The sequence below is a fragment of the Oncorhynchus gorbuscha genome, linkage group LG18 (genome assembly GCF_021184085.1).
Source record: "Oncorhynchus gorbuscha isolate QuinsamMale2020 ecotype Even-year linkage group LG18, OgorEven_v1.0, whole genome shotgun sequence".
Classification (NCBI taxonomy): domain Eukaryota; kingdom Metazoa; phylum Chordata; class Actinopteri; order Salmoniformes; family Salmonidae; genus Oncorhynchus; species Oncorhynchus gorbuscha.
Window position 1 is genome coordinate 17,983,428 of NC_060190.1, and position 13,247 is coordinate 17,996,674.

At 42.9% G+C, this 13,247-nt stretch overlaps 1 protein-coding gene across 3 annotated transcripts in view; it reads right to left on the minus strand.

Moving 5' to 3' along the window:
* Positions 1 to 13,247, minus strand: part of LOC124003851 (E3 ubiquitin-protein ligase pellino homolog 1) — a 51,283-nt gene that overhangs the window by 18,062 nt on the left and 19,974 nt on the right. For 2 of the 3 annotated variants that reach the window (XM_046312457.1, XM_046312454.1), the window contains exon 2: positions 7,730 to 7,954. In XM_046312457.1, coding sequence (XP_046168413.1) covers positions 7,730 to 7,815 — 86 coding nt within the window. In that variant the 5' untranslated portion in view covers positions 7,816 to 7,954. Of the gene's footprint in view, positions 1 to 7,729; positions 7,955 to 8,321; positions 8,459 to 13,247 lie in introns of those variants that run through there. The other variant, XM_046312455.1, reaches the window with a different exon arrangement.

Sequence of the window (13,247 nt, forward strand, 5' to 3'; positions counted from 1 at the left end):
AGAGTCGAAAGCCTTGGCAAGGTCGATGAAGACGGCTGCACAGTACTGTCTTTTACCGATGGCGGTTATGATATCGGTTAGTACCTTGAGCGTGGCTGAGGTGCACCCGTGACCGGCTCGGAAACCAGATTGCACAGTGGAGAAGGTACGGTGGGATTCGAGATGGTCAGTCACCTGTGCTTCACAGAGTTCAAGACACATCTCAACATCAACTGTTCAGAGGAGACTGCGTGAACCAGGCCTTAATGGTCAAATTGCTGCAAAGAAACCGCTACCAAAGAACACCAATAATAAGAAGAGACTTGCTTGGAACAAGAAACACGAGCAATGGACATTAGACCGGTGGAAATCTGTAATTTGGTCTGATGAGTCCAAATGTGAGATTTTTGGTTACAACCACTGTGTCTTTGTGAGACAAAGATTAAGGGAACGGATGATCTCCGCATGTGTGGTTCCCACTGTGAAGCACGGAGGAGGAGGTGTGATGGTCTGGGGGTAGGTTGCTGGTGACACTGTCTGTGATTTATTCAGAATTCAAGACACACTTAACCAGCATGGCTACCACAGCATTCTGCAGCGATACACCATCCCATTTATTTTGCTTGGACCATGTTAGTTTATTGGTGATGTGGACACAAAGGAACTTGAAGCTCTCAACCTGCTCCACTACAGCCCGGTCGATGAGAATGGGGGCGTGATCGGTCCTCCTTTTCCTGTAGTCCACAATCATGTCTTTAGTCTTGATCACATTGAGGGAGAGGTTGTTGTCCTGGCACCACACAGCCAGGTATGACCTCCTCCCTATAGGCTGTCTCATTGTTGTCGGTGAGCAGGCCTACCACTGTTGTGTCATCAGAAAACGCAATGATGGTGTTGGAGTCGTGCCTAGCCGTGCAGTCATGACTGAACAGGGAGTACAGGAGGGGACTGAGCGCACACCCCTGAGGGGCCCTGTGTTGAGGAGCAGCGTGTGGATGTGTTGTTACCAACCCTTACCACCTGGGGGTGGCACGTCAGGAAGTCCAGGATCCAGTTGCAGATGGAAGTGTTTAGTCCCAGGGTCCTTAGCTTAGGGGTGTGCTTTGAGGGCATTATGGTGTTGATTGCTGAGCTGTAGTCAATGAATAGCATTCTCACATAGGTGTTCCTTTTGTCCAGGTGGGAAAGGGCAGTGTGGAATGCAATAGAGATTGCATCATCTGAGGATCTGTTGCGGCGGTATGCAAATTGGAGTGGGTCAGGGTTTCTGGGATAATTGTGTTGATGTGTGCCACGACCAGCCTTTCAAAGCATTTCATGGCTACCTTACGTGAGTGCCACGGGTCGGTAGTCATTTAGTCAGGTTACCTTAGTGTTCTTGGGCACAGGAACTATGGTGGTTTGCTTGAAACATGTTGTTATTACAGACTCAGACAGGGAGAGGTTGAAAATATCAGTGAAGACACTTGCCAGTTGGTCAGCGCATGGTCGGAGTACACGTCCTGGTAATCCGTCTGTGAATGTAGACCTATTTAAAGGTCTTACACACATCGGCTGAAGAGAGTGTGATCACACAGTCGTCGGAACAGCTGATGCTCTCATGCATGTTTAAGTGTTACTTGCCTCGAAGCGAGCATAGAATTAATTTAGCTCGTCTGGTAGGCTCGTGTCACTGGGCAGCTCTTGGCTGTGCTTCCCTTTGTAGTCTGTAATAGTTTGCAAGCCCTGCCACATCTGACAAGCATCGGAGCCGGAGTAGTACAATTTGATCTTAGTCCTGTATTGTCCATTTGCCTTATATGCTTCCGGGTTAGAGACCCACTCCATGAAAGCGGCAACACTGCCCTTTAGCTCAGTGCAGATGTTGCCTGTAATCCATGGCTTCTGGTTGGGGTATGTATGCACAGTCACTGTGGGGACGGCGTCATCGAAGCACTTATTGATGAAGCCAGTGACTGATGTGGTGTACTCCTCAATGCCATCGGAAGAATCCCGGAACATATTCCAGTCTGTGTTAGCATAACCGTCCTGTAGTTTAGCATCTGCTTCATCTGACCAGTTTTTGATTGACCGAGTCACTGGTGCTTCCTGCTTCAATTTCTGCTTGTAAGTAGGAATCAGGAGGATATAATTATGGTCAGATTTGCCAAATGGAGGGCGAGGGAGAGCTTTGTACGCATCTCTGTGTTTGGAGTAAAGGTGGTCTAAGTTTTTTTTCCCTCTGGTTGCACATTTAACATGCTGGTGGAAATTAGGTAAAACGGATTTAAGTTTCCCTGCATTAAAGTCCCCGGCCACTAGGAGGAATAGGCGCATCTCTGGATGTGCATGGTCCTGTTTGCTTATGGTGGTATACAGCTCATTGAGTGTGGTCTTAGTACCAGCATCGTTCTTTGGTGGTATAAAAAATACAGATGAAAACTCTCTTGGTACAGTTGAAGTCGGGAAGTTTACATACACTATCCAAACACCTTTAAACGCAGTTTTTCACCATTTCTGACATTTAATCCTAGTAAAAATGCCCTGTCTTAGGTCAGTTAGGATCACCACTTTATTTTAACCTCTTAAGTCGACCCGACACGCATGCGTCCCATCTAGCCATCTGGAAATGCAAATGCGCTACGCTAAATGCTAATAGCACTCGTTAAAACTCAAACGTTCATTAAAACACACATGCAGGGTACTGAATTAAAGCTACACTCGTTGTGAATCCAGTCAACAAGTCAGATTTTTAAAATGCTTTTCGGCGAAAGCATGAGAAGCTATTATCTGATCGCATGCAACACCCCTAAAGACCCGCAGGGGACGTAAACAAAATAATTAGCATAGTCGGCGCTACACAAAATGCAGAAATAAAATATAAAACATTCATTACCTTTGACGATCTTCTTTGTTGGCACTCCTAGATGTCCCATAAACATCACTATTGGGTCTTTTTTTCGATTAAATCGGTCCATATATAGCCTAGATATTGATCTATGAAGACTGTGTGATCAAGGAAAAAAACAGCGTTTTATAACGCAACGTCATTTTTTTAAATTAAAAAAGTTGACGATAAACTTTCACAAAACACTTCGAAATACTTTTGTAATGCAACTTTAGGTATTAGTAAACGTTAATAATCGATCAAATTGATCACGAGGCGATGTATATTCTATAGCTCTCCATCTTGAAATAATGTCCGGATAAATCTCAACCAAAATATCCGGTCGGAGACCGGAAGAAATGGGCTGTCTCTTGTTCGTTTGACCAAGAAACAAATCCTAGGCAAATGACAAGACTGTTGACATCGTGTGGAAGCTGTAGGAATTGCAATCTCGGCTCCAGGTAATGTGGTTCACATTCAACAATACTTTCAAGTGGCGCATTGATATATTTTCCAATTTTCAGTGATCAGATTTTCCTGCGCTTTTCGATGAAACGCACGTTCTGTTATAGTCACAGCCGTGATTTAACCAGTTTTAGAAACGTCTGAGTGTTTTCTATCCACACATACTAATCATATGCATATACTATATTCCTGGCTTGAGTAGCAGGGCGCTGAAATGTTGCGCAATTTTTAACAGAATGTTCGAAAAAGTAGGGGGTAGGATCAACAGGTTAAGAATGTGAAATGTCAGAATAATGGTACAGATAATTATTTAGTTCAGCTTTTATTTCTTACATCACATTCCCAGTGGGTCAGAAGTTTAAATACACCCAATTAGTATTTGGTAGCATTGCCTTTAAATTGTTTATCTCTGGTCAAATGATTCGGGTAGCCTTCCACAAGCTTCCACAATAAGTTGGGTGAAATTTGGCCCATTCCTCTTGACAGAGCTGGTGTAACTGAGTCAGGTTTGTAGGCCTCCTTGCTCGCACACGGTTTTTCAGTTCTGCCCACAAATTTTCTATAGGATTGAAGTCAGAGCTTTGTGTTGGCCACTCTAATACCTTGACTTTGTTGTCCTTAAGTCATTTTGCCACAACGTTGGAAGTATGCTTAGGGCCAATGTATATTTGCAAGACCCATTTGCGACCAAGCTTTAACTTCCTGACTTGTGTCTTGAGGTGTTGCTTCAATATATTCACATAATTGTCCTGCCTCATGATGCCATGTATTCTGTGAAGTGCACTAGTCCCTCCTGCAGCAAAGCACCCCCACAACGTGATGCTGCCAACCCGTGCTTCACAGTTGGGATGGTGTTCTTCAGCTTGCAAGCTCCACCTTTTTCCTCCAAACATAAAGATGGTCATAATGCCAAACAGTTATTTTTTTTTGTTTCATCAGACCAGAGGATATTTCTCCACAAAGTACGATCTTTGTCCCCATGTGCAGTTGCAAACTGTAGTCTGGCGGTTTTGGAGCAGTGGCTTCTTCCTTGCTGAGCGGCCTTTCAGGTTATGTCAACATAGGACTCATTTTACTGTGGATATAGATACTTTTGTACCTGTTTCCTGCAGCATCTTCACAAGGCTGTTGTTCTGGGATTGATTTGTACTTTTCACAACAAAGTATCTTCATCTCTAGGAGACAGAAGGCTTCTCCTTCCTGAGCGGTATGACGGCTTGATAAGGGAATTTATATGCTTAAAGGTAATGATTAAAGAATTCCACCCTGAGACATAACTATTAGTGATTATTAGTTTATGTAGAATGTATAATGAATAATTAAAGTACTAAACGTAAGTCCAATAAGGTTCGGTAGAGACATGTGTGAGTGTGTGTGACTAAGGAGATACAGAGAACAATTCAACTGTGTATAAGGAGATACCGAGAACAATTCAACTGTGTATGACCTGACCTGACTAGAACTCGGAGAAACTTACGATAGGACAGGGAGTCCTTTCAAGGTTCGTCTAATCTCGGTGGAATGGAACTGTCGGCTTGGTAGTGATAAACAGTGGTGAGAACTATGGGGAAAGATACAACTCATCTACTGTTCGTGTGTATGTATGTGCGTATGAGTTATAAAATGGATGTCACGAGTCCGTGGCGCTCGGCGGTCGTCGTCACCGGCCTATTAGCTGCCACTGATTGTTTTTCCTTCCCCTCCTTGTATGTTTATTGGTAGCACCTGTTTGTGATGATTAGTTTGTCTTTATTAGACAGCCGGCCCGCCTGGTTGTTGTGCGGGATTATTCATTGTAACCTTCGGCTCTGTAGTAGAGGAACGTGTTAGTTCCTCGTCGTGCATTTTTCAGTAGTCATTTTTAATTCCCTGTGTTTTAGAGCCGTTATTATTGTGAGCACCCTGTGGTGCGTTGGTGCAATTAAAGAGCACAGCATTGTACTCTCTGTCTCCTGCGTTTGACTCCACACCCACGACACCCGGAGTATTACAATGGATGTCTTTGTATTCTGGACTTCAGAGCGCTCTCATGAATTAACTGTACGAACCTTTTGCATAAGCTGAGTCTTTGCCTAATTTTTATTAAACCCAGTGTCTTACAAATCTCGGGAATTGGTCAAAGTTTATGTATTGTTAGTTATTGTCATTGGGATTGAAAATTCTCTTGATAGCTTGGTCCTTCGGAGCCGGATCTCAATATCTTTTTCTGTCGTTCCATGGAGACCGTGCACGGGCAAATGAAATATCAATAGATTAAAGACCTGGCCCCATTCAGAGGGTTCTTTACAGGCCGGTGGCGAACTAGTATGCGACAGAAACGGTGACGAGATCCTACCAACATTGAAACCTCAGCTGCAAAAAATATTTTTTTATTCACTGATATAGGGGATAATATCTGTATGATTGCATTAAATTATTTTAATGATTTCTGGGTGTTAGACGCTAAAATATCTGAAGGAGTTTATATCTGGTGATCTGTCTTTAGAATTTTGTGTGGAGAAAAATGTCTTCAAGGGAACCAAGTATTCTATGCAAATGGAAGACAGGAATTAGTTGTAAATTCAACAATGAAGCAGGGTCCATAATGACCCTGGGCATCTGTTGCCACTGCCAATTTAAACTAGCTAATGGTGAGACCTAAAACGTATAATAGGGTCAGAAGACGTAGGCAGAAAAACGTAAATTGGAAGGCGAAATATAATAATAGAATTATGAGAGAGGTCAGAGACATGATTCTATTAATATACGCCGCCTGTCTAAATACGCTTACAAGGGGATAGTCAGATCTTTCGGAGGCGCACATCTAGGTCTGATTATCCAATGAAGAAGGGAAACCTAATATAGCGGGGTGAGCCGTATTAACGAGTCAAAAATCACAAAGAACAACAGAAAAATAGGCTGCAAACTAGGGCCTATATATATATATATATATATCTACAGTACCTGGGTTTTTATTTATTTTTTATATTTTCTACATTGTAGAATAATAGTGAAGACATCAAAACGATGAAATAACACATGTGGAATCATGTATTTTATATTTGCGATTCTTCAAAGTAGCCACCCTTTGCCTTGATGACAGCTTTGCACACTCTTGGCATTCTCTCAACCAGCTTTACGAGGAATGAGCCAGTCTGAGTGCTCTGGAGCAAGTTTTCATCAAGGATTTGTTCCCGTCTGGCCACTCTACCACTGTCCCTCTGGAAGGTTCTCCCATCTCCACAGAGAAACTGTTTCTTGGTCACCTCCCTGACCAAGGCCATTCTCCCCCGATTGCTCAGTACGGCCAGGTGGCCAGCTCTAGGAAGTGTCTTGGTTGTTCCAAACTTCTTCCATTTAAGAATTATGGCCACCGTGTTCTTGGGGAACGTCAATGCTGCTGACAGTTTTTGGTACCCTTCCCCAGATCTGTGCCTCGACACAATCCTATCTCGGAGCTCGACGGACAATTCCTTCAACCTCATGGTTTTGTTTTTGCTCTGGCATGCACTGTCAGCTGTGGGACCTTATATAGACAGCCTTTCCGAATCATTTCCAATCAATTTAATTTACTACAATCAAGTTTTAGAAACATCTCAAGGATGATCAATGGAAACAGGATGGAACTGAGCTCAATTTTGAGTCTAATAGCAAAGGGTCTGAATGCGATTGATGAGGAAAAATATATTTAATTGTTTTTATAATAACGCTGTAACGTAACAAAATGTGGAAAAAGGAAAGGGTCTGAATACTTTCCGAATGCACTGTGTATATACAGTATATATATATAGTGGAGGCTGTTGGGAGGAGATATAAGAGGACATGCTCATTGTAATAGCTGGAATGGAATCAATGGAACGGTACCAAACACATCACACATATGGAAACCATGTTTGACTCCATTCCATTGATTTCTTAATTTCTTAATTTTTAACTTTTGTAATGTTTTGCATTGTTATGTAGGTATTAGTACTTCACTGTTGGAGATAGAAACCCAAGCATTATGCTGCACCTGTGATAACAAGGCCAATGACCATGGTACTTGCAATACTAGATCATGGTACTTGCCTATGGAGCAGCAAGAGGAACTGCCCCTCCCTACCTTCAGGCTATGCTCATACCCTACACCCCAACCAAGCACTCAGTTCTGCCTACTTTGGTCTCTTGGCCCTCCCACTCCTGTCCTGGCACCCCAATGGTGGAACCAGCTTCACCTTGAAGCTAGGACAGCAGAGTCCCTGCACATCTTCCCGAAAGCACCTGAAATCCTACCTCTTCAAAGAGTATCATACATAATAACCTCTCACCTCAACCCCCACCACCCAAAAAATAATAAATACATCCCTGAACCAACACTTGCCTGCCCACCCCCTCACTAATATCAGAATATGATAACCCTACTGTACATAAGCAACAAAATGCAATTAAGCCTCTTCTTACCCCAGAACAATGAGCTCTCCGTATTTGACTGGCACTTTGGTGGAGGCTGGGGTGGTGGAGATGTTTTCCTGGTCGGGAGAAAACATTGGTGCAGCTGTCAGGGGGGGAGAGTGATGAGGGGCTCTCCCACGGTGAACACTCACTCCTCTGTCTCCTTTTTCCTCAGTGTCTGCTCCTTTTTCCTCAGTGTCTGGTCATCCCGCCTCTCACTACGCCACACTCAACCTGCAGACAAATAAAACAAACAGCAGACGAGACATTTAGTCAGGATCAAACAGTGAGTCAGAGCAGACACAACAGACATCCCAGGTGCGTCTAGAACAGCAGACGTATATTAGTCAATACGAGACTGTGAGAGAGACTAAACAATCAACAGACGCAACAACCGAGATTGCTGTCTCTCCAAAGCATATGATACACCACAACACGTAGATTACTCACACTCACTTTGAGATTATCGAAGGGTGTACTACAGGTACCACAGGTGGATAATAGTCAGTAAGAGAGAGAGAGAGAGATAGACTAAACAAACAAACAGAGGCAACAACCAAGATTGATGAGTCTCCAATGATAAACCACATTGATTACTCACTCTGTGACCTGTGGCGCATATCGAACGCAACAGGTAAACTGCTATCCTGGCTTTGCTTGCTAGTAACTTTCCTAAGGCTTGCAGCTGAAGAAACAGACTAATACAATAATAGTAATACTTCAGAAAGCATGTTAGCTTCAGTTACATAATGCAGCAGAACTCTAAAGTGACCGGTCACACAAATCCATCAGGCGGCGAGTAAAAAGCTCAACTCCCCACAGCTAGACAGGCTCGGCACTAATCTGCAGCTTTGCTGCTACTGCAGGGAGGGTTCAGAGAGCAGGCTCTTAGCATCGCAACGACAGGGGACTTAGTGGGGTGCAAACAAAGCTAATGAGACCAGACATATGTCACACCCTTCAATTTTCAGCCGACTACCGCGGGCCGTAGTTATCAATGTTGACCTTGGCTGGCTCTCTTTATGCTGTGTGCATGGCATAGCAGGAGCTTATCTTGTAAGCATCTTATAATCAAGAGTGGAGTCACACAATTTGTTTATACGTCTGACATCCAACAACTATAGCTGAAAATTAACTCACAAATTCGAAATGGAAAATTCAATGGTGTCATCCCGCACCACAGTCAACTCCAGATAAGTGCACATTAGATCAATTGTTTAAAAAGTGCAATATAGCTCCTAGTCCCAATTCAATTGCATAATTTTTAATTGCCTCTGATAACTAACTGCGTGTTCCGGTTTAGTGCAAACTGCCACAACTGTCCCAAGCCATTACATTTATCAGTTATCAGAGTTGACTGTCGTCCCTTATATTAGTTGATGCTCTCAACCTTTGGTAACCTTTTGTACCTGAGGCATACGGATAGAGTAGGTCAGTTTCTGCTCCAGGGACTGATCTGAGCTTGACGGCTCCCCCCGACAGTGTTGATAGTCTTCTGACCCTTACTTGACACTCTGACCCTGACCATACACTCCCACAGCCCCCATGTCCAATCCACTCAGCTCTCAGTAGCGGTGGACCACAGGGACAGATACGTACACAAACACACACAATCACTCCACAGCTAAAACACACTAGTACTCATTACTACAATAAAGAAATAAAAGCTGAAATAAATCATTCTCTATACTATTATTCTGACATTTCACATTCTTAAAATAAAGTGGTGATCCTAACTGCCCTAAAACTGGGATTTCTTACTAAGATTAATTGTCAGGAATTGTGAAATACTAAGTTTAAATGTATTTGGCTAAGGTGTATGTAAACTTCCGACTTCAACTGTATCTAAACAAGCCTCATGGGCTCCCGAGTGGCGCAGAGGTCTAAGGTACTGCAACTCAGTGCAAGAGTTGTCATTACAGCCCCTGGTTCAATTCTAGGCAGTATCATATTTGGCCGTGATTGGGAGTCCCATAGGGCAGCACACAATTCGCCCTGTGTAGTCCGGGTTTGGCCAGGGTAGGCTGTCATTGTAAATAAGAATATGTTCGTAACTGACTTGCCCAGTTAAATAAAGGTTCCATTTAACTTTAACCGAAGTAGATACTTTTAAGATTGTTATATGCATCAGTTGAGGTCTCTACAAGCCTCAATATGAGGTCCTTAGCATGAAAGAGCATCCTTGTAGCTGTGTGGGCAAATATAGTCAAAATGTTTGAGCCAAGGGCCTCCCAGGTGGCGCAGTGGTCTAGGGCACTGCATTGCAGCACTAGCTGTGCCACCAGAGCCTCTGGATTCGCACCCAGGCTCTGTCGCAGCCGGGCGCAACTGGGAGGTCCGTGGGGCGACGCACAATTGGCATGGCGTCATCTGGGTTTGGGAGGGTTTGGCCGGTAGGGTTATCCTCGTCTCATCGCGCACTAGCGACTCCTGTGGCGGGCCGGGTGCAGTGCGCGCTAACCAGGTCGCTAGGTGCACGGTGTTTCCTCCGACACATTGGTGCGGCTGGCTTCTGGTTTGGATGTGCACTGTGTTAAGAAGCAGTGCGGTTGTGTTTCGTAGGACGCATGACTTTTGACCTTCGTCTCTCATGAGCCCGTACGGGAGTTGTAGCGATGAAACAAGGTAGTAACGACTAATAATTGGATACTATGAAAAAGGGGGTCAAATTTAAATAAATTAAACATTTAAAAAAATGTTTGAGCCAATGGTTGAGCCAGTGTTTTCTTCCCAGGCATAATGCAGTCTCCTTTGATTTTGTTGTTGTTGTAATAATGACAATTATAACAATACTGAATGAACACTTATTTTAACCTAATATAATACATCAATAAAAATCAATTTAGCCTCAAATAAATAATGAAATATGTTCAATTTGGTTTAAATAATGCAAAAACAAAGTGTTGGAGGAGAAAGTAAAAGTGCAATATGTGCCATGTAAAAAAGCTAACGTTTAAGTTCCTTGCTCAGAACATGAGAACATATGAAAGCTTAACATGAGACTTCAATATTCCATGGTAAGAGGTTTTAGGTTGTAGTTATAGTATTTATAGGACTATTTCTCTCTATTCCATTTGTATTTCATATACCTTTGACTATTGGATGTTCTTATAGGCACTTTAGTATTGCCAGTGTAACAGTATAGCTTCCGTCCCTCTCCTCGCCCCTACCTGGGCTCGAACCAGGAACACATCGACAACAGCCACCCTCAAAGCAGCGTTACCCACGCAGAGCAAGGGGAACAACTACTCCAAGTCTCAGAGTAGTTGAAACGCTATTAGCGTGCACCACGCTAACTAGCTAGCCATTTCACACAACACTAACTAGCTAGCCATTTCACATCGGTTACACCAGCCTAATCTCGGGAGTTGATACGCTTGAAGTCATAAACAGCGCAATGCTTGAAGCACAGGGAAGAGCTGTTGGCAAAACGCACAAAAGTGCTGTTTGAATGAATGCTTACGAGCCTGCTGCTGCCTACCATCGCTCAGTCAGACTGCTCTATCAAATATCAAATCATAGACTTAATTATAACTAATATGGTCGAATCCGGAAACTATCATTTCGAAAACGTTTATTCTTTCAGTGAAATACAGAACCGTTCCGTATTTTATCTAACGGGTGGCATCCCTAAGTCTAAATATTCCTGTTACATTGCACAACCTTCAATGTTATGTCATAATTACGCAAAATTCTGGCAAATTAGGTGGCCAAAACTGTTGCATATACCCTGACTCGGCATGCAATGAACGCAAGAGAAGTGACACAATTTCACCTGGTTAATATTGCCTGCTAACCTGGATTTATTTTAGCTAAATATGCAGGTTTAAAAATATATACTTCTGTGTATTGATTTTAAGAAAGGCATTGATGTTTATGGTTAGGTACACCTTGGAGCAACGATACGCACCGCATCGATTACATGCAATGCAAGACACGCTAGATAAACTAGTAATATCATCAACCATGTGTAGTTAACTAGTGATTATGATTGATTGATTGTTTTTCATAAGAGAAGTTTAATTGTTTTTCATAAGAGAAGTTTAATGCTAGCTAGCAAATTACCTTGGCTTACTGCATTCGCGTAACAGGCAGTCTCCTCTTGGAGTGCAATGAGAGGCAGGTGGTTAGAGTGTTGGACTAGTTAACTGTAAGGTTGCAAGATTGAGTCCCCCAAACTGACAAGGTAAAAATCTGTTGTTCTGCACCTGAATGAGGCAGTTAACCTACCGTTCCTAGGCCCTCATTGAAAATAAGAATGTGTTCTTAACTGACTTGCCTAGTTAAATAAAGATGAAATCTGCCAAATCGGTGTTCAAAAATACCAATTTCCGATTGTTATGAAAACTTGAAATCGGCCCTAATTAATCGGCCAACCTCCACTTGTGAGGCATCTGTTTTTCAAACTAGACACTCTAATGTACTTGTCCTCTTGCTCAGTTATGCACCGGGGACTTCCACTTCTCTGTCTATTCTTGTTAGAGCCAGTTTGCACTTTTCTGTGAAGGGAGTAGCACACAGCGTTGTATGAGATCTTCAGTTTCTCAGAACAAGAATCTAAAGTCTAAAATCTACAGAAGGACAGTGTTATTGCAGATTTAATCAGGACAACAGTTTTCAGCTGTGCTAACATAATTGCAAAATGGTTTTCTAGTGATCAATTAGCCTTTTAAAATCATAAACTTGGAATAGCTAACACGTGCCACTAACACAGGAGTGATACTTTCTGGTAATGGGCCTCTTTATTCCATAAAAAAATCAGCCGTTTCCAGCTACAATAATCATTTACAACATTAACAGGGTCTACACTGTATTTCTGATCATTGTGATGTTATTTTAAGGGACAAAAAATGTGCTTTTCTTTCAAAAACAAGGAAATTTCTATGTGACCCCAAACTTTTGAAAGGTAGTGTATGTGTGTTTCAGTTGTGTCGGTCTGCGTGTGTGTGTGTTATGTGTGTATGTGTGCGTATCTAGTGTACAGTATGTGAATGTGTTTTGGTTTTGTGTGGGAGTGTCAATGTAGTGTGTGTGAGTGCATGCGTGTGTATATGGTGTGTATATAAAATCTAGGGAGTGTGTGTAGGGTCAGTGCAAGATAGAGTCAGTGCAGGTAGTTTGGGTACCCTTAATTTATTATTTAGTAGTCTGGCTATTTAACAGTCTTATGGCTTCCGTGTAGATGCTGTCTCGGCGCCTGTTGATCCGAGAGACGATTCTTCGGTGCAGCTGATGGTGCAGCTGTATAAAATTTTGAGGCTCCGAGGGCCCATGCCAAATCTTTTCAGCCTGCTGTGGGGGAAGAGGCACTGCCATGCCCTCTTCACAACTGTGTGGGTGTGTGTGGACCATGTTAGGTCCTTAATGATGTGGACACCAAGGAACTTGAAAGTCAAGGAACTTGACTCATCAACATCGGTGATCATGCCTACCAGCTTTGTGTCATCAGCAAACTTGATGATGGTGTAGGAGTCATGCATGGCCATGCAGTTGTGGGTGAACAAGGAGTACAGGAGGGGACTAAGCA